Raw genomic sequence first — 21,890 nt, forward strand, 5'->3', positions numbered from 1 at the left:
AGGGGACTTGCAAGGGTGAAGCAGGGCCAGGCATCACCTGCACAAGACAGATGCTCAGTGGCTCAGGGAACACAGGCAGCGCAGTCAGGACAGAGGGAGCTGTTCCCCAAGCACAGGGCTGTGCCTGCTGCGCTGCTGCTCTCTGATCCATTTCCCCAACCATGGGCGTGACCTCAGTGTGTCTCGTTTTAAAGCTGGTCCCTTGATGCCTCCCAGCTCATCACTGTCCCCTCTGAACACCTATCAAGGGAGACAGACTGGTTAGTCAGGAGGCTGGTATGGGGGCAGGTGGGCACAGCAAACAACGTAACACCCGTTTGCACAGGCAATGGCGCATAAGTGCGTTTAATCACAGGAGCGCCTCCAGGACCGCCATCCATCTCAGCACTTGGGCAGCACTTACAAATACCCGCCCCACACAGCGGTGTCACGCTTCGGAGGTTGAAGGCAGACCGGCCCAGGTGACTGGACACGGGGTGGGGGCAGATGCCCTGGGGAGGGCTGGCATCCCCCTGGCGATGTGTGGTTCTCATGCACTCTGGGTCCCCCGCTGTGCCTCCCCCAGTCCCTTTCTATGGTTTTGCCCCCTGGGAGCACAGAGGACAGGGTCCCGGACATGTCACATGGAGATGGGACACAGAGTGGACCCACACATGGGACAGGGAAGGACGTGGACAAGGGCACGGGACACAAACACAGGACGTGGTCTGGATCCTGGGGCACAGGGCTGGGGACAGCCTCACCTATGGCATAGGGGACACACTTCACGTGTGTGGCCACAGGGAGAGGCCTGAGTGTGGGGCTGATGGAGGGGCCGGGGTAGCAGGGAAGGAGGCGGCGACTGCCAGTGCAGGGACGGGGGCTGCCGGGAGACAGCATAGCAGCAAGAATGGGAAAGGGGAGCCTGGCCTGGGCAGGGCTGAGCTGTGGCCTATCTGGAGAGCCAAGGGCTGCCCAGGTCCATGAGGCAAATGTACAGGTGAAGGGTGTCCCTGCCCCTCCCAGAAGGTCCCCTGCACAGTGTCCTGGTTGAGAGGGTGGCTGCGGGCTCTGGGACCTCATGGACCTCCCAGTGGCACCGATCACCCGGCACTATGAACATGTGTGGGCTCACCCCTCACCCCTGGGGAAGGCCCATCTACACCTTGCTCTCTCCTGGAGGGCCCTGCAGCTCACAGCTGGGGTGCGGGTCTCCCGCACCTGAGGATGAGGGAACATTCTTCTGAGAGCCTGTTCAGGCACAGGGCTCCTTCTGGCAGAGACTGAGTAGTCACAGTGGCCACCAGCTCGTACTGCACAGGGGCGCGCGGCTCCGCAGCAGAGTGCTGGGCAGACGCCCCGTGTGCCAGGTGTGTGCTGCGCAGACAGCCCGCCGGGCGCCGCTCCCAGGCAGCAGAGTGTGCATCAGTCCACAGTGTTTTATGTAAATGCAGGCAGGGGGCTGCTGCACAGGGCGCTGGTGCTTGAGCTGGAAGCTCGTTAGCTTTGAGGAAAGAGAAAGATTGGAAGGTGTGAGGTGGGAGAGGAGGCCTTCATTCTGTGTTTGAAAACATACTTTATTTTTAGAGCTCTATGATTACTAAAGACTGAGCAGAAGTAGAGCTCCCACATCCTTGCCCCTCACCGCTTCTGTTATTAATGTCTTGCATTCGTGGGGGACACACCATCCCTCTCTCAGGTCCACACTTGTCATGGGGGGGCGGGGCACTGGCTCTGTCATAGGTTGTACGCAGGTTTCCCATGTGCACGATGCCACGCATCCACCACTGTCATAGCACACACTGGTGACTTTAACACAGAGTGACTTTACTGCCCAAAGCAGCCTCTGTGCTCCCCCGGCACCCTCCCCCGCAGCCCCATGGACACACAGATGCCAGTGTGCTCAAGTCCCTTAAGTAAAACAGTGGGGATCCAGGCCTGCAGTTGGCCCTCTGCACCCACTAACTCTCAAGCGGATCCAAAATAGTCCTGGTCTTCCCTGAAAAAATCCACACAAGTGGAGCCGTGCAGTTCAAACCCATGTTGGCCAAGGGTCAAGCGTATATACTGAGCTTCCTCCGTGTCTTTTTGTGGCTCCACAGCTCCCCTCGTCTCACTGGTGAGCAGCACCGCACCGAATGGAGGGCTGCTGGTTATGCACCCATTCGCTGTGGAGGAGATACTCTGGTTGCTTCCGGTTTTTGGTAATAACGAGTAACAATGCTACAAGTATTTCTGCACAGGTTTTTATGTGGACATAAGTTGTCAACTCATTTGGATAATACCAAGAGATGTGACTGCTGGGCCCCATGGTATGAACGTCTTTACTTCTGTAAGAAATCGCCAAACTGCCCCCCAAGGTGGCTGCACCACCCCGCCCTCAGCGTGAATGTGTTCCCATAGCCCCACACGCCCGCCCATGTTCGGCGTGGTCAGCGTTCCGGGGTTTGGCCATTCTCGCAGGTGTGTCCGGCCTCACGCTGCTTCAGTTTGCATTTCCCGGACACGCAACATTCACCATTCTTCACGTGTTCCTTTGTCATCTGTGTATCTTCTTAGGTGAGATGTCTGTTACCAATCAGGTGGTTTTCTTAGGGAGGTTTAGGAGCTCTTTGTTAATTTTGAATAACAGTCTGTCATCAGCTGTGTCTTTTGCAGACATTGTGTCCCAGTCTGTGGCTTATCTTTGCATTTTCTTCAGTGTCTGTTGCAGAGCAGAAGTCTTCCATTTTGGCTCGGCCCACTCACCAATGTTTTCTTTCATGCGCCGCGCTTTTGCTATTGTGCCTAAAAACTGATCCGTAGACCCAGGTCACCTATGTTCCCCTCTTACCTTGTAGGAGTTTTACAGTTTTGTTTTACATTTAGGTCTATAATTCACTTTGAGGTAACTTGTAAGGTGTAAGGTCTGAGTCTAGACCCATTTTTTTTGCCCATGGCTGTCCCGTTGTCCCAGGACCATTTGTTACAGAGACTGTCTTTGCTCCACTGTGCTGTCTCTGCTCCCTTGTCAGAGTTCACAGGGGGCTGTACCTACAGGCGTCTACTTCTGGGCTCTCTGCTCTGTTCCATTGACCTGTCTGTCTCTCCCTCCACCAACACCACATTGGCTCGATGACTGTGGCCTCACAGTCAGTCTGGAAGTCGGGCAGTGTCTTCTCCTTTAATACTGTGTTGGCTATTCTTTGCTTCCATATCAGATTTAGGTAGGTTTGTTGAAATACACTAAATTACTTGCTGGGATTGCACTGACCCTGCAGACCCAGCTGGGAAGGACTGACCTCTCGACCGTGTCGAGTCTTCCCGTCCGTGAACGTGGAACGCGTCTCCATTTAGTCAGATCTTTGATCTCACTCATCGGAGTTCGGCAGTTTTCCTCGAGTGGCTCTTGCACACATTTTGTTACATTTATTCCTAAGTCCTCCTCTTCTGTGTATGTTAATGCATTCGGCACTGCGTTTGTAATCTCCAGCAGGAACGCGGTTGACCACTGCGGTTAACCTCGTGCCTGCAGCCTTGCTTATTAGTGCTGGTTCTGTCGTTGGTTCCGTGGGGGTTTCTGCAGAGAAAACCATGGCATCTCAGACTAAGACAACTGTTTTGCCCCGAATTATGAGCCTTTTATTTCACTTTCTCATCTTACTGCATTAGCCAGGACTCCGGTACTGTGCTGAAGACATCCGGGAAGAGGGGCCCTCCCTGCCTTGTTGCTAATCTTAGGGGGAAAGCATCTAGTTCCTCACTATTAAGTCTTATGTCAGCTGTAGCTTTCTTTATCAAGTTGAGGAAGTGCTCTGCTTTTCATTTGCTGAGTTTTTATTATACATGGGTGTTGAATTTTGTTAAATGCTTTTCTTCATCTATGTGATGAAGAAATGCTTTTCTTCATCAATGTGATCATGTGACTTTTATTTGTTAGCCTGTTGATGTGATAGATTACATTAATTTATTTTTGAATGTCAAACCAGCCTTGCATACCAGGAACAAATCTCCATTGGTCATGCTGTACAATTCCTCTTACACATGGTTGAATTCTAGTTGCTAATTCATCTTGAGAATATCTACATTGTATCTTCATGACAGGTGTTTTATTTGCCTGTAGTTTTCCTTTTGTTGTAAGGTCATTGTCTGGTTTTGGTATTAAAGTAATGTGGCCTAATAAAATTAGTTTGGAAGTATTTCCTCTGCTTTTATCATCTGGAAGAGATTATAGAGAATGGGTACAATCTCTTAAATGTTTGGTTGAATTCACCAGTGAAATCATCTGGGCCTCATGTTTTCTTTTTTAGAGGGTTATTACTTACTGATTCCATTTCTTTAATACACAAAGGCCTATTCAGATGATCTAGTCCTCTTTGTGTGAGCTTTGGTAGACTGTTTCTTTAAAGGAACCGGCCCGTCTGACCTCTCGAATTCATGAGCACAGAGCTCACAGATGCCGTTATTGCCCTTTCACGCCCGCAGCGCCATACTGATGGCTCCTTCTCCTTTCCAGTGTTCGCCACTTGTCTTCTTGTTTCCCTCAGTCAGCCTGGCTAGAGGGTATCAATTTTGTTGATCTTCTCAAAGAACCAACTTCTGGTTTTGTTAATTTTCTTTATTGAGCTCCTGTTTTCAGTTTCATTGATTTAAGCTCCATTTTTTATCGTTTCTTTTCTTATGCCTATTTTGGACGTCATTCACTCTCTTCTTGTTTCCTAAGGCAGAAGCTGAGATCACTGACCATGCATCTACTTTTCCTAATACGTGCATTTGCTGTTACAATGCACTGCTTGCACCACACCCTAAGATTTGTGGTAAGTTGTGTTTTCATTTTCATTTAATCCAAAATATTTTTCAGATTTCTCTCAAGACTTCTCCTCTGACCCAGGTGTTATTTGGAAGTGAGTTGTTTAATATCCCAAGTATCTGAGGGTTTTCCCCTTATCTTTCTATCACTGACTTCCCTCGCAATTCCACTGTGGTCTGAAAGTATACTTTGTATGGTCTCTATCCTTTCAAGTTCGGTGAGGAGTGTTCTGCAGACCAGCATGTGGTCTGTCTTGGTGGCTGTTCCCTGTGACTTGAGAAGCGTTCTGCTGTTGTTGAATGGACTGTCCCTAGAAATGTCAACTAGACCAGGTGGTGTGGCTGGGTTCCGCTCGGTCCTCGCTCTGCCCGCCGGGCCCCCTGTTCCTGTGGCAGGGTGTGTAAGTCTGCAGCTGCAACAGTGCCTCCATCTGCTTCTCACTGCCGTTCTACCCGTTCCTGCCCATGTGCGCTGATGCTCTGCTGTTAGCTGCACACACGTGCAGGGCCGCCATGTGTTCTCTGAGAACCGGCCCCTCACCACCGTGGACGCCCCTCTGTCCCGGGTAGCTCCCCTCGCTCCGAGTCTGCTCTGTCTGAGGTCCACAGAGCCAGCCCCGCTTCCTTTACATTGGTGTGGGCCGGGCATTTCTTGCTCCCTCCCTTCACTCTTCGTCTTCCTGCGTCTGTGCGCCTCCAAGGGGGTCTGCAGCAGGCGGTACACGGCTGGATCTGGGGTCTTTTGTAACCACTCTGACTGCCTGTCTGTTGATGGGTGAATTTCGACCATTTACACCTAAAGCAGTGTTGCAGTGGTTAGAGTCACACCTCCCACATGTGTAACTCTTCTGTTCATTGCCTTTGCTCTTTGTCTTCCACTCTTTTTCTGCCTTCTCTGGTTAAACTGAGCATTTTACACGATTCCATTTTCTCTCTTCTTTTAACACAAGCAGGTATACTTCATCAAAAACATTCCAGTGTTGCCAAAGAGTTTGCAATGCACGCTTACAATTAATCCAAGTCTTTTGTCAAACAACACTACACATTTCACAGACGGTGCATGCTCTTTGCAGCAAGTCACCCCAATTCCTCGCTCCCGCCTGCAGAACATCCGTCTCGTTCATGTCACTCACCCACCAGCTACCGTCCCCCCATATATTCTCGCTACTAGTGCTCTGAACACAAGTTACCTGCCCGGTCAATGAAGAACAGAGGATAAAGCACTGTGTTCCGCCTCCGTTTGTCCCCACTCGGGCACTCTCTGGCAGTTTCTCACGCGCGTCCCTTCCCTTCTCCCCAGCAGCCCCCGTCTCACGTGTCTCAAAAGGCAGGACAACTGGAAACAGATGCCCTCCATTCTGGTTTGTCTGAGAAAGTCCTTATTTCTCCCTCACCTTCGAAGGACAATTTTGCTTGTTTTATTTAGAATTCTAGGTTGTTTTTTCCCCCAACAATCCAAATATTTCACACCACTCTCCTTGCTTGCATAGCATCTCAAGAGAAGTTGAGTATAATCCTTACCTTTGTTCCTTCAAGCCAGGTGTTCCAGCCCACCCCGCCCTGTTCGTCTTTGGCCTGCTGTGCTTTGGATAGGATGTGCTTAGGTATAGATTTCCTGGTATTTATACTACTTGAGGCTTTCTGAGCTTTCAGGATCTGTGGCTTCGTGTCCATTATTACTTTTGGAAAATTCTTCGCCATTCAAGAAGAAGTATTTCTTCTGTTACTTCCTGTCTTTACTCTTCCTGTTGGTATTCCTGTTACGTATACACTACACCTTTCGTAGCTGTCCCACGGTTCTGAGACACTTGTTCTTTTTTTTTCTCTTTGTCTTCTCAGTTTGGAAAGTTCTCAATGACATGGTCATTAAGACCATGGTAGCTTCCAGGTCACTGGCTCTCTCCTCAGCAGTGTCCAGAACGGTAAGCCTGTCTAGGGCACTCTTCATTTCCGTCCCAGCCTCCCCTTTGTGTCTTTCTCAGCATTCCCACCTTTCCTCGAGTGTTACCGTCTGTTCTTGCACGTCCACTTTTCCATTGGATCCCTCAGCAAATTAATCCGTTATTTTTAATTCCCATTCTGAAAGCTCTAAATCTATGTGGTAGCTGAGTCTATGCATACTTTTCTCTTCGCATTGTATTTTTACATTTTCAAGTGCATTGTAGTTTTCTGTTGAAAGCAGCACGTAAATAATTGGGCAGGAGAAACTGAGGTAGACAGGCCTTTCGTGTAAGGTTTTGTGTTGATCTGGTGGGGGGCCAGGCCATGTTTACTGCATGGTCAGAGACTAAAGCATCCCCGAGGGGCCCTGCTCCTGTCTCCTCTGCCGTCACAGGGCTCCTGTGATGCTCAGGCCTACACAGGGTCTGAGCCAGCAGAACCCGCCACCAGTAGCCCCGGCTGGGCGCTGTGGTGCTGTGGTTTGGGTGGGGGACTGCTCTGTGTCCCAGGAGTGGGGCTCAGTCTCACAGTCAGCATGTGTCCCCACGTGTGCTTCTCAGTGCCCCCCCCCTCCGCCATTTCAAAGCAGCGGCTTCCCTTCCCCTGCCAGAGGCTCAGGGGAGTTTTCTCTCATCTCCGCCCTGAGAATGTGGTGGGGCTCTTGGAGAAACCCACAGAAGTGTGCAGGCCCCAGGCTGGGTCCCCAGGCATCTCCTGCACGCGGCTCCAGCCTGTGCCAGCGCCTCTCGCGTGCATCCCCGGGTGGCCGCAGCATTGGTCTCTGCCCGATGAGCGCTGGGCACGGGTCTGCTCCCATCTCTGTGACGGGGTGTGCCCTGTGACCTCGCATTGCCAGAGGCTCTGAGAAGAGCTGTCTAGCTTTTCCTTGCTGCAAGGGCAGGGGTGATGGCTTCCAAGCTCTTCACATGTTGAACCTGACACTGTAAGTCACTTTTATCTCTTTTCATCTGTACCTTTCAGGGGTCCTGAAATTTCTACCGAGGTACTTTTTTAAATGCACGGGCTGCAGAGTAGGGGGCAGGCAGCGTCCCCTGCCTGAGATGTTGGCTGTGCCCCACACCCCGTGTCCTGCATCTGCACCCTCACCCAACACCGGCGCCCTGCACTTGCACTCCTGCACACACTCCATGCCCCGCACACGCACCCACCATGCCGGGACTCTGAGTTTTCAGAGTGACACGTACTCCTCACACACCCTAGTTCTCCGAGCATGTTCACTGCCCGCCACTATCACAGGTCTTGTCACTGACATGTGGAGGCCCCGGGTAAGCTGTGCTGGAGTCACATGATATCCCTCCAACAAAGTTCCACACATTCTGCAGGCCAGCAGTTCCTTCCCAACCAACCTGATTCAGCAGTAAAATTGTAGGCACACGGTTACGTAAAGAAAGGACAAGTTCAACAGATCGGTCCGTGTTCAAGCCTGCGGTGCAAGCGGAGCAGCAGCATCACCCCCCTCCGCCGCCAGCCCCAGCGACGTCCTCACTGCTCCCGAGTGGGAGCGTGCTGCACTTGTGTCCCTGTCTACTAAGATCACGGTAAGAGCGGCCACGGCCCGTCTCTTGCTACATTCGTTGGTGGGAAAGTCAGACACTTGTGTCTGAAAGCATGTAAAAAATCCTCAGGTGACAGGGCCAGTGACAAGCGCCCACCGGCGGGAACCCTGCTCTCATCCTGGACTGAACCACCTGTGTCCGCAGTCCCTTAGGGGTGGTCTGCCCCGCAAGTGAGCAAAGATGACGGACCTGAACGTGCTGACACAGCCAGCAGCTCCCGCAGCTGTCACAGCTGAAACGGCATTTCAAATGGGTGTGATCTCCAACAGCCCCAGTGGAGCTCTGGAGAATCTGCATGAACCTGAAGATGCGATACTGGGGGGAGATGAAAGCACCAATGTGACTGACGGAACAGGGTGACACTGCAATGTGTCAGGTCTGGGGTCAGTGGCCTCACGTACCCCCAGACACTGTGACAAGGGCTGTGACGTCAGAGGCAGCTCTGGGCAAATCTTCCCGACACAGACTCGTGGGCTGGCCCAGCAAACATGGGGCAGTGTCTGCACTTGGCCACCAACACGGGCTCTCGCTCACGGCTTTGGAATGCGCCACCCTCTCACTCTGTTTTTATTCTCCACTCGATGGGAAGCAGACACTGAGCCCTTCCCTTCTCCTTGTAACTCTGTTACAGGAGAGCCCGAGGCACCTGCCTGGGCCTCGCCCTGGCAGCAGAAGGGTGGCAGGGGCGGCAATGGCGTGAGGTGGATGGGCTGTGGGGAGGCAGGCCAGCTGTCTCGATTTCTGCGTAGCTGGAAAGCCAGGTTTTCATACGGGGTCCCCGGTTGGTAGCTGCCAATAAGTGACTCAGACCCAGACCACGCCAGCCCCTCAAAGGGATGCGGGGCAGAAGGGACCAGAAGAAGCCAGGCCCATGGGCAGGGGGCGGACATCGTGAGGCAGGAACCCCAGAAGGATTCTGGGCAATTGGTGGCATGGAGTCTTACCTTTGAAGTCAAACTGGTAGATGTTTTTTAAGGATTCATGAAGAAAATAAAAGCTTCCCAGAGCCTGCGGAGCAAAAAGAGAGACCAGGTGAGAGAGTGGCACATGGACATTTCCGCTGCAGTCCTGAGCCGTGAACAGAGCGCTCTCTGGATGGGTGCGAGAGGTGAGCTTGCTGTCACTCAGCCACGGGCACGGAGACCTGAGACGTTCTGCACGGACGACCACCGGCCTCTGAACGCCAGGAGGTGCCGCCCGCAGGCAGCTGCTGGAGGCACATCCTCCCACAGAGGGGCTGTCTAGGGCAGTTCCCTTCCGCTGTGAGGGCTGCAGGCCCAGCAGGCAAGGGCTCAGCCCGGTGGGAGTGATTGGACATGGCTCCGTCACGGCCACACGCTGTCCTCCCTCTTTCCCACCTCGTCGTGAACACGCGGTAGGGTGACCACCAGGGCTTAAGCCCTGCTCCCTCCATTCAGGAAAAGGCACAGCTACAGGGGCCAGGCTGGAGGCAGGGCTGGCCACCAAGGGACGGTGGCATGAAATGTCTGTCACTGAAAGTTACTGGTTGTTTATGTGAAATTCAAACTTGACTTGGTGTTTTTTAATGTGTGTAGGTGTGTGCATGCGCCTGTATATAGTGTGTATGTGTGTACACATGCACACACATGCATGTGGGTGTATATGATTGTGGGTGCATGGATATGTGTGTGTACATGGGTATGTGTACCGGTGTTTGTGTGTGTGTGTGTGTGTAACGGCCCTGGACCGGGTCCTGCCAGGGCACGGCTTCAGCTCTGCTGTCTGTGTAGCACTTGGCAGGGACGCTGGAGTGGTGCAGCTGAGCAGCAACATACCTTCCATCCCGACCAGGCCCCACACACTTTACACGTGCACACACACCGCACATGTGTGCACACATGTGAGTGCCTGATGAAGGTGGGAGAGTGCCAAAGCCACAGATTAGCTTGCTGGACCTCCCTGCCCTGTTCCGGACCACCTAAATGCAAGCTGCTCAGGCCAGCCGACACGTGGCATGGCCTTCTGGGGGGATAGGAGGAGCCCCGGAGAGACACAGTGTAGCCTGCTGGTGATTCTGCAGCCCACAAGCACCTCTGCCTCTTGCAAGGGATGCAGGAGCACCTGACCCTGGGCTCAGACCCCATCCATCCTCAGGCCTTTGCCAGGCCTGGCCCGAGGCCACACACCAAGGCGGGAGCTGCCTTGGGGGGGGGGGTCTATTTTTTTCAACACAGAAATATTGTTACAGTATTTCTCTCCTCCAAGCATTATTGAAAGAGCTGACATATAACAGCGTATAAGTTTAAGATGGACGATGTAATAATTTGGTGGTTGTATGTATTGCAAAGTAGTCAAGTGAACATCCACCATCCACATAGTCACAATTTTGCTTTCTCTAGTAAGAACTTTTAAACGCAGCACAGCACTCTCAGCAATAGTCAGCATGCTGCACGTGTCATCCCAGGACTGACTTCACGGCACCATCAGGCCCTAAGTAACCAGGGTGCGCCCGGGCACGGCCTCTCTCTGGCTCCGCGTGGCTGCAGCCCTGCCACGTAAGACCAGCAGTGGGGCACAGGCAGCCTGGGGGCCAGGAACGGTGGACGGGCTGCCTCTGCAACCCTCAGCTGCCCCCCGCCATCAGCTTTCACAGGAAAGCTTAGTCCGTGCTGGGCAGAAGGCACTCGGCAGCAGTGTAGGTAAACAGATGTCGCTTCCAACACTGAGACTGTGGCCTCGCTGAACACGATACAACTAATCTAAAATTATGAAGTTTACAACAAATAAGTGGAAAATACATTGCCAATGCAGGTATAGAAACTGTGATTCATAGAGTCAGAAAATCCATAATTAGCTCTAATGAATATTTAAAGTCAAAGTTCAGCTAACTTTCCCAATGTTTAACCTACTCTATCAATACGGTTCAGGGCCCTCATCTATCACGGCCGCGACGACATCTGCACAGAACAGCGCCCGGGCCGGCTCTCCGGTCCTCTGGCCACAGCACCTGTCAACAGTGTGTTTGACGCGTCTGAGAATATTGATTCCTTGCCCGTTTTGCTAAAAACAATTAAAGCACTTTTTACATATTTATAAACCTCACCGTCAAGAGTGCTTATGAATTCTCCATCAGCGCAACACAGTCCCATCACTGCAGCATTTCTGCCAGAAACGCAGACACCAGCAGGAGCTCTCCACCTCCTGCGGCAGGACAGCCTCGTCGACAGCAGGAGGTCAGCGGTCACCCACAGAGCTGAGCCCTCCGAGGGGGCTGGGCGAGGACCAGAAGCAGAGCAGAGTGGCCGCACAGGAGGTGCCAGCTCCACACGAACACGGAACATGGTAGGGGACTGTCTCTGAGACGGCTGTGGCCTACCTGAGGTCCCCACCCCCCTGGGCATCAGCAGGAATCAGTGCCCACAGCGGATGGAGCCCGCTCCTCAGTTGGCTCAGCAGGTGAGCCAGGTGCCTGGAGTGTGGGGCTTCGGTCGCAGCCCACTCCTGTGCTGAGTTTGCTGCACCCCGACCCTGGTTTGCTTTCAGAACGGAGCACTGATAGCGGCAGCCAGCTCTCAAACACAGCTGACTTGGAAGACCACAGTGCAGAGCGATCCCGCACACCGGGCAGAAAGCGACGTGCGGCGGCAAAACGCCGGCTGTTGGGGTTCCCACCTCCCTGATGAGGCCACCGCACAGAGGCATGGGGCCAGGAAGGAACACAGCTCCTCGTTAGAAATGCCTCCATCACTCTCTATTTGCAAACAGATCAAATGCCCAGTGATTGATCATTTCCGCAATTGGGTCAGCAGCCAAAGTACACACCATTAACCCGCCGGCCTGCAGCCTCTGGCTCGCTTTTTCACGAGGCAGAGAATTCCTAACACTCAGATCAAGCCGACTCGCAGTAAGGGCATATGGGAACACATTTTTCTTCTCCAGATACTATGGAAGCAGAAAGCATACAAGCGCTTCTCACGGATGAGCCCCAGGTGGGAACGGCTGCTTTCACCCGTGCCAACAACATCCGTGGGAAAGTGTCCCGGCTGTGCATTCCCAGGAGCACCATGGTGACGGCCAGGCCTGAGACCCCACAGCCTCCACAGGACTGCAGGAGGGGCTTTCCTCCTGAAGTCGCAGGAGCAGACCACCTCTGTCCATCCCAAGGGACCCGGGGCTGGGGTTCCACGTGCAGTCAGCTGCTGCCCCTGCTCCTGGGACAGGTGAGAGTGGGAAGTCCTGCCACCAGGACAGTGGGCTGCGTGGGCTGCGTGCAGCACAGAACTCGGTGACTCTCAGCTGCTCCAAGATGGCACCACAGGATGTTGTTTCCATGTTAAAGGGTTTTCAATTCATTAGTAAACAAATAAGTGGATCAATGAACAAGAAAAAAGCTTTGCAAGATATTGTCGGTAACTACCCTTCAAGTCTGCGACAGACCACAAACACTGGTTGATCTAACTTAGAATCAACCAAGTGGGATGAATCAGGGCTGGGAAGCCCCCCTGAGCTGGACAGTGTGAGGCTCCAGCGCACAGTGCTCCGAGGACACGGGCCCCCAGTGAGGGACGAGCCCTTGCCCACAAACACGTGGCAGTGTGGGGGACGGGAGGATCAGCTGGGAGAGGTGCCACCACGTGCAGGTGCGTCTGCACGTGTGCTCAGGACTGGCTGCAGATGTGTCCGCTCTCGGAGGACAACGGTGAGCCCATCAGAGGCTGCCTTGGCGCTGCGCCCGAGGCTGTGCACGTGCCAGCACACTGGCCGTCTCCCCCGCGACACGCGAGAAGTGCTAACACACTCAGGCTCACGTGACCTAAGGGCTCTGAGGACCCAAGCACAGGGAGATGCAGTGCATCTCATGGACCCCCAGCACGCACTTTCACAGCTAGTTCACACCAGGGAGGTGCTCACGTAAACACACACACGTGTGTGCACACGGAGCTCACTCTCAGGGATATGTGCACAAAAACGCAGGGCAGCACCTCCGGAAACACTAGCAACTAGAAACAACCCAAATTCTCAAGACCGTGAAGATGGGTGAACAAAATGTGAAGTGGCCCTGCGATGGGAACCGTAAGCACGGACGACAGACAGACTGCACCCAAACCACAGACGGGCTGCGGGAACAACGCCGAGGCAAAGGAGCGGCCCTCAAACGCTGTATGCCACGGTGCCAAGACAAAGTATTGTCAGAGGGGCTGAAATGAAACAAAACTGCGATGCTAAGGTCACACGCTAGAAGGAGTAAAATGATAAATGCAAGGATGAAGGGCTCTCTGGGGACCAGGGTGCTGACCAGGCAGAGGTCCGGTGCAGGTGCACATGGGCAGAGGTGAGGCATGACTCCCGAAGCCCAGAGGCTGCGTGGGGACTTCAGGAGGTCACCTGCAGTGCACCGCACCCCACAGCCACTGTACTCGCTCCCCAGAGGGGGCTGCCATCCTCCACGGCCATGATCAAGGCCAAAGGCCACACCCACAGAATGCAGAGCCCAGGACTTTACCAACGCCCTGAATCTACTCTCCCCCCCAGGCGTCGCCAGGTTGCTGTGACAACCCATCCTGCCACCAGCAGCATGGAGTACTGCCTGACATGCCACCTCCTTGCCACGGCCTGCTGCCACTTTGAGCTTTGCCAGTTGGATGAGCACGAAATTACACATCCCTGTTGTTTTAACTTGAGTTTTCATTAGATTAGTTGAGCATCTGTTTTTAAGAGTATTGGCAATTTAGGCCCTGGTTGGTGTGGCTCAGTTGGTTGGAGCATCACCCTCTAGACCAAAAGGTCAAGGGTGGATTCCTGGTCAGAGTACGTAGCCAGGTTGCAGGTTCGATCCCCTATCACGGTGTGTATGAGAAGGCAACCAATCGATGTTTCTGTCTCTCTCTCCATTCATCTCTCTAGAAGCAAAGGGAAAAATGTCTTCAGGTGGAGATTTTTTAAAAAGTTTGGCAATTTCATTTTCTCCTGTAAACTTCTTGTTCATATCTTTTTTCTATTTTCTATTGATTTTTTCCTCATTTCCTTCATTTTTTAATTTTTCAATATAATCTGGAATTATTTCTCTATTACTTGCACTACAAAGAATTTCTCCCACTTTTTGGCTTATCTCACCAATCTTTTTATGACACCTTTCATTAATTAAAAGTTTTTATTTTTTTCTAAAGATTTTATTTATTTATTTTTAGTGAGGGGAAGGGAGGGAGAAAGAGAGGGAGAGAAATATCAATATGTGGTTGATTCTCACGTGGCCCCTGCCGGGACCTGGCCTGCGACCCAGACATGTGCCCTGACTAGGAATTGAACTGGCGACCCTTTGGTTCGCAGCACTCAGTCCACTGAGCTACACCAGCCAGGGCAAAATGTTTTTAGCTTTAAAGTAGTCAAATTAATTAATGCATTTCTTTATGGGTTGTATCTTCACATCTTACTTGAAAACAGATCCCTAACCTGACTCCACGATGGGACTCTACATTCCCACGCAAATATCATGGGGCTGTAGGTGTTTGCAGTAACGGGCGTATTTGTTGTTCCATTCCACGTGGGACTGCACAGGCCTGGTCTCATCATCGTTGATGTCACCCCCTCATGCGCCACACTTCCGTCTAGTCGGGGCTCTGTTCTTTGAGCTCTCGATTCGGTTCCGCTGTCCCATTTCCAATACCACTTTTTCCTGTTTCAGCTCTACAGAAAGTCTTGATCTTTAGTAGCGCAAGTGCCCATGTTGTTTCTCTTCATAACTGCTTTGCTATTTTGGGCCTTTGTATTTCCATATAGAACTTATACTCAGAACATCCTGCTGGGTTGGGGGCGAGCTGACATCTTTATGCTATTCAATCTTCCTTCCCACCAACACACCTTCAACCACACACTGAGGTCTTACTAACGTCTTACAATGGCTCATGATTTTCTCCACAAAGGTCCTGAAGATCTTCTGTTAGATTTATTTTTAGGTACCTTTTAGTTTCTGTTGCTTCTAGAAAATACAATTTTCAAACTGCCATTGGTTTAGAACTATTTGTTCCTCTCCTGTAAAAATGCTGATGATTTTATATATTAATCTTTTTTTAAAATATATTAATCTTATATTCAGTAACCTTGCTCAGCTTACACTTAGTTCTAGTAATGATAGGTTCTCTTAAATAATTTGTAAGGACTCTTGTTTTGGTTGTTTCTTCTTGTCCACAATTCTTGCACCATTTCTTTCCTTTTTTTCCCATCTTGTTGCACGGCCAGATGGCCCAGCTCTGTGCTGAACCGAAAACGCTGGCCTGTGCTGAGAAGAGACTGTGTGCCGGGCGGCAGGGGCAGAGCACTGAGGCGAGGGGTGAATGCCTGAACTTGGCACATGCTGATGAACTGAAAGCAGGCAAGTGAGGAAAGGAGGGCTTGGAGGGAGGAGCTGGGGGAGGGAACTGCCGAGTCCTGAGGCAGAGGAGACGAAGGGAGGTGTGGGATCAGAGGGAAGCAAGGAAGCTGGGGTAGACCCATTGCCTCAGGTGCCTGCTGGACACCCACGTGGGGACACCACGCAGCTACTTGGATCCATGAGTCTGAAGGTCAGCGTCATGCCTGAGCGAGAAGGGCCATTTTTGATTTGTCGTTGAAGGTTGATATTTGAAGCTGTGCCAATGTGCAGAGATGCTTCCTTCTCACACCTGAGCTTGGGGCATTGCTGGGGGAGAGGTCGGGCAGTGAGGCCCATCAGAGCACCAACAAAGAGAGCTGAGCTGGCCAGGACAAGGAGACAGGTGGTCACAGGCCTGTCTGCTCTCACTGGGGTGACATAGTGAAGTGCTTTGGAGACATGACAGTGGGAGGCCAGCCTCGCGTGGCTGGCCTTGACCTCCCTGACGGTGGTGCATGTCACAGGCGCTCCTGGGCGCTGCTCGCCAGCACCGTGTGCAGGAGAGCTCTGCCTCGTTCCCCAACCTGTCTGCCTCCTCGCCACCCCAGTGAGGTGGTTCTGTGCCAAGTCTACAGTGACATTCCAGCTGCAGATCCAAAGGACTCTTCATGACACTCGGCTTCTCGGCAGCACGGGGGCCCTGCCCTCCCGCCACTTCATTTCTGGGTTTCTGAATGTCATGCTGCCTTTCTAGAATCTCCTCCTCCGTGGGACGACGACATGCTGGATCTGCTTGGGGTCCCCGAGGACACCTCCTCCACTGTGGTGGACCCCTCCCTCCTGTCCTCTGGGTGACGGCTCCACACACAGAGCACTGGCCCCTGAAGGCCACCTCACAGCTCCAGGGGCAGCAGTCCTCATGTGGACACCTCTCTCACAAGGAGTCCTGTCCCCTGCCCCTGACTCCGGACATCCCTGCCTCTCTCACCCTCCTGTTCCCCTTGCAAACGGCCACTCTCCCTGGACACTTCCCACTGCATCCCCACCAATCCCTCCCCAGACATCTGCAGAGTCTCCAGTGCCACCTGTCTCTGACCTGCCACTTTTCTGCATCCCCACCATCTAGCCAGTGGACTCCTTCGTGGACCCCCACTTCCTCCACAGCTAACGCCCCTCAGCCTCTTGTCCACCAGACACCAAGGTGACCTTTTTAAAAACAGAAATCTGACCCTGTTGTTCTTCTGCTCTCCAGTGATCTCCTGCCAGGCCTGCTTCCCAGGTCTCTCAGGCCCAATCCAGCCCACACAGCTCCAGCCACACTGGCCCTGACCCTGGAGAAGGCCAAGGTCTACCATTATTAGGGTACTCCCCTGCTTTGCCTTCCCCACTTGCAGCTTCTCCTCTGATGACCCCTCTGCCACTGTAGGTCTCCATGGAAATACTGCCTCCTTCCAGCAGCCCTCCCAGACTGCTCTGTGCAGAGCCTCACCAGCCCCACACAGCCCCATCCTTTGGCAGTGCTGCCCACTCTGGCTGCAAGCTTCCCTCCTCCTGTCACCTGGCTTCTCTACTGGGAGGGAGGGAAGCCCCGTGAAGGTCTGGTCACCCCAAGCCCCCGGTACAATGCTTGGGACATGGCAGTTTTTTGGGTTCTGGTTCAATGACAGAGATGTGGAGACACGGGGCACCCACAGGAAACACTAGCTAAGTGGCTCAGGTGGTGACATGCAGAACTGGTCACTCAGGGTTCAAAGGGCAATCTAACGCATCGTCTCCTTCCAAGAAGCTGAACAGGACTGCAAAAATAACCCACTTTTTACCATAAGGAGAAACACGTATTTCACAAGAGTAAGCCCTGAGACCCCTGGTTTTAATAAAATTTAATAGATTGAGTAATAAATCAAAGCTAAGTTACAATAACATTCATTGGATTATAACCAATAACAAATGAAACAAAGCTTTTGTTTAGATCAACGCAGCGCTTCATTGATCTTCCCTGCGTAATGAACTCAACAGACGGCCATGCTGATTGGACGAGGCGTGCACCACCGACTCACCCAGCCTCACCCACAGGGAAGCGGAGGGAGAGGGCTTGTTGAGCATGTCACTGCCACGAGGGCGCCCACCTCTCTGAGACGCTTTGTAACCATTGAAAATGAGCGCTGACTTCTTCACAAAGTACTGACTTTGCAATGTCAGCCTCTGGGCCGAACACGAAACGCCAATGCCGGCTCAGCGGGGTCCCCCTGTCTGACCCTCGCCGCCAGGCCCCGCCCTGGCTGGCTGCCTGCTGCAGAGATGCACGTGTAATTTCATTCCGTGCCCCATCCAACGGCTGACATCCGAAGTTAATTAAATTGGCTGTCCATTGTGTTCATCTACTTACAAAGTTAATGATATTCTGCTCCTGAATTAAAGAGCATTTCATAAGCGCGCACCATGGGAGCTGGCATGCGTGCACCGGGTGCTGAACCCTGTCGCGGCCCTGGTTGTAGTGTCCCCAGTCAGGCAGCCCAGCAGAGGGCCGGGCAGAGCACAGCCATTGTGACAGGGAGGGTACATACTCTGAGCAACAGCCACTTAATGTCGCACAGCCCACAATAAATCCAGCAGATGAATGTGCCTGTTAACATTTCATACCGCCACAGTGAAGGCCAGTGGTGGGGGAGCGAGGCGGCCAGTAATGGGCCCCACCGACGGGCTGCTGGGAAGGGGTACCTGTGGGTGCTGATAGCCACCCAATGGGCAGTACCAGACCTGTAAACTACAGGGGACATTCACATCGCCCCTTGTCCGGGGGTGAGGTCACCAACTGGCTCAGGCACAGCCCCGCTGAGAACTCACTCAGTTGTTCACAAATGATTTTCGGCACCTGCTCCGGGCCATACTGGCAGGCGTCCAGAATTGTCTTGGGTAAATGGCCCAAGAGTGACATGGTGTGACGCATGGGACAGTGATACAAAAGGTCAGCTCCTGAACATGGGCAATAACCACAGGACGCCTTGACCAAAAGATGTGAACGTGGGAGGTGCCCCAGGGCCACCAGGGTTTCCTCCAGGCCAGAGGGAAGTGGGTGCTGCCATTGCACGGGATATGGGGCAGTGGAAGGACGCATCCAGCTTTGGACTCACTGAGGTTGAAATGACCACAAGGCTCTGCAGGGAGATGTCAAAGGCACAGGGACATCTGGGGCTGGGGCCCAGGGCAGAATCTGGGTGCAGATGTAAATGGGGTGCATGGGGTTTCATTCCAATGATGCTGAGCTCTCTGAGAGCTGACTAGAGCCAGAGAAAAGGCACTGCCAAGGACTGGGCTGGAACCACCGGTGTAGAAGGGCTGGGGACCAGCAGGCGAAGGGCTAACAAAGAGATGCCAGGGCAGTCAGTGGGGACACAGGGTGGACAGTGGGATCATGGGGCACATCAAGGACATGGGGACAGGTGACCTTGGAGTCTACAACACTGAGGCCAGTGGTGATGGGAGCAGCCATGTCCAAACCCCTGCCCCTTGGAAACCTGCCTACATGCAAGGACAAAAGTGCCAGAGAGCGGGTGGCAGGTGCCATCTGCAAAGAGTGAGAAGCAGGGGCAGGGAGTACCAGGCCCCTAGCTAGTCTACCTCTCCTCCTGGGCCAAATGGGCTGACGGGGAGGCAGCACCCAGGCATGGCCGTCCAGGGGGAACAGTGTGGAGACGGAGCTGGTCACTTCGACTGGGACCTCCGGCTCCTTCTCCATGTGCCTGCTCCCCGGCTAGTGTCCAGCATGCTGTCCCGGACCTTCCTTTCCGACAGGGAGATCCTGCTGACTTTCACCTGATTCAGTAGACTCACCAGCTGCCACCTGACAACGGGGAGAGGAGTCCCTGTTCCACGTGGGGAGGAATCGAGTGTGCTGGACTCACCCCGTGTGACCAGAAGTGACGCAGGCCTGGACTCCCTCTGTAAGCACCCAGACTGTCTTCAGTGTGCATCACCCAGGGGTTTGCCTCTCAAAATGGGATGTGTTTGCAATATGGGTGTTCTCTTCGATAATACAGACTTTGCAAAAAGAACGTTTTAGTAGTAAGCAAAGAAATATATCAGCCTTAAAATAACAACTAGTTTGAATTATGAAATGTATTAAGTCATATTTTCCATGTCTAAATGATTACAAAAGTAAATCAATAAACTTTTATGCCAATTAAATTATGTGGAGAGTTTGTATCATAATTAAAACAGCTCTGACTTTCATCTTTTGTCTTCCAAAAATCATTAGCTTTCCAATTATGATTTCATTCTTGCAAACGCCCCTGGGAAGCATGCCGTGTGCATTATGGGCAGAGAGGTAAGTGAAGCAGGGTGCACTTTAGGAGACGGCAGCGCTGAGCACACGCTGTCTACAGAACGCCTCCTGCCATTGGGACCGAGTGCAGGGCGCATAAAACGCTACCAAAAAACTTAATTGATTTTTAAATTTCAATTACGTTGGGAGTCTGCCATCGACTTCAGTTTCAACCAGCGGAGCTCAGTCCCTCCCACAGGTGTGCTCGTACCGCAGCGCTCTTCCCCTTCCCCGACGGCCGGTCCCACAGTCCTTACTGCATCTGCTCCGGGGAGCAGAGCCTTACGCACAGTCCCACTGACCCTGCCGGAAAATGTATTATCTCTTCCAAAATAACTCCTGACCTGCCCCCTGCTTTCTTCCCAGGCTCTAATCACAGAGTGTCAGCCAGCACCCCACCATCTCCCTCCCCACCGTCCTGCTTCTCGTGCCTGGTTTCCTTTGTGCTCCTGGCCCAGCAGCAGCGCTTATCTGATGTCAACCTTGCAGTGTCCAGCCAGGTGATCTGGGCAAATGCACATTCCCACAGAGCCCCAGCTCCCCACTGTACAGGGGGCCCCGTTATCCAATTCTTTCTGCAGGAAGGTCTGCCAGAGGCAGCACACACCGAGCGCAGTGCCTGTTGAAGAAGCTGCCCGGAGTGCAGCTCTCTCCCTGGTCCCTGAATCAGGGGCTGTCGAGTCCCAGACTCCAAAACCCTGTCCTCCGGCTTTAAAACCCAGTGCCCCTTGATCAGCCTTGAAGGGGGAGGGCGGGAGCTCCTTGTCTCAGCAGGGACACAAGCAGATCAGTGGAGTCATAGGACAGTCAGCAGGGACATGAGGAGGTCAGTGGGGACACAGAGGCTCCACACCCTCCCCACCCATCACCCCAGACCCCTGCTTTTCTGAGTGACCAGTGCATAGAGCCAAGCTCAAGCCCTGCATCTGCCCCCCAGTCTGAGGACCTCAGCTAAGTTACTGACCTCTGTGTGCCTCAGTTTCTCCATCTGCAACTCAGGAATACACAGTGCCTGCTCTACAGAGCTGTCTGTGCCCTCGGGCGGGGGGATGTAAAAAGCACACAGGACAGTGCTGTGACAGCTCAGTGTGGACAATGCTCTGCAATCTCTCCTGCCACCCTGGTGCCCTTCCCACATGAGAAAGACAGACACCAGAACCACAAGGCACAGCAGAAAGAGACCCTATGTCCACCCACCTCTGACCACCCGCCAGGGGGAGGCTGCTGCCTTGAGAGCTGGGCTCGGCCACCAGTGCCTGTACGGCCTGCGGCCCTAGCCAGAAGGGGGCAGGTCCAGGAGGAGGCTCCATAGTGCCAGAGTCTCGGCACCTTGGTCTCCACCTTGCTTCTGGGGCCAAATCATAGAGAGCCCTTCCGGGAACAGCCACCTCCCTCTTATGGCCTTGACATAAATCAGAGCCTCTGACAAGGCCACAGAGGAGTGGCACCCATCAGCCACTCACTTTGACGCCTCTGCCCTGACCACATGGAAGAAAAGGGGACAGACCAGTGTTTCTGCAGGACCAAGGAGCAGGGGGGGCAGGAGGTCGAGAGGTGCATCAGAAGAGGGGAATGGCGGCACCTATGTTTCCTGGTGGGGCCAGGGACCCAGGCATCACGCCTCCTGCTGTCACAGAGCGTGCTGGTGGGAATGGCCAGCCAAGATGCAGCAGAAGGGGCTGAGTCTCAGGTAGATGCTGGCAGGAGGGGGATGGGGCTGGACGCAGCTAGGGGACATAGGGCACCAGGGCCAGATCAGATGGGCTTCAGGAGGGGAGAATGCACTTGGGGAAGAGGTATGCAGTGGGACAGAGGCCCGAGGTCCCGAGGATCAGCAGGGCCAGGGCTTTGGGAGGGGGAGGGGGGGCTAAGAAAGGCTGGAAGGAGACAGGCAGAGCCACTTGGTGAGACTGGAGCAATGATGGGGACCACTCTGACAGGGACCAAGGACACGAGTGCTAGGGCTAGGCAGGCG

The 21,890-nt window shown here is 53.3% G+C and overlaps 1 protein-coding gene across 3 annotated transcripts in view; it reads right to left on the minus strand.

The window, feature by feature from the left end:
- Window positions 1-21,890, minus strand: part of INPP5A (inositol polyphosphate-5-phosphatase A) — a 149,572-nt gene that overhangs the window by 47,036 nt on the left and 80,646 nt on the right. For all 3 annotated transcript variants that reach the window (XM_053922290.2, XM_053922288.2, XM_053922289.2), the window contains one exon: window positions 9,230-9,293. In XM_053922290.2, coding sequence (XP_053778265.1) covers window positions 9,230-9,293 — 64 coding nt within the window. The remainder of the gene's footprint in view (window positions 1-9,229; window positions 9,294-21,890) is intronic.

Source organism: Desmodus rotundus, chromosome 4 (assembly GCF_022682495.2).
Source record: "Desmodus rotundus isolate HL8 chromosome 4, HLdesRot8A.1, whole genome shotgun sequence".
NCBI lineage: Eukaryota > Metazoa > Chordata > Mammalia > Chiroptera > Phyllostomidae > Desmodus > Desmodus rotundus.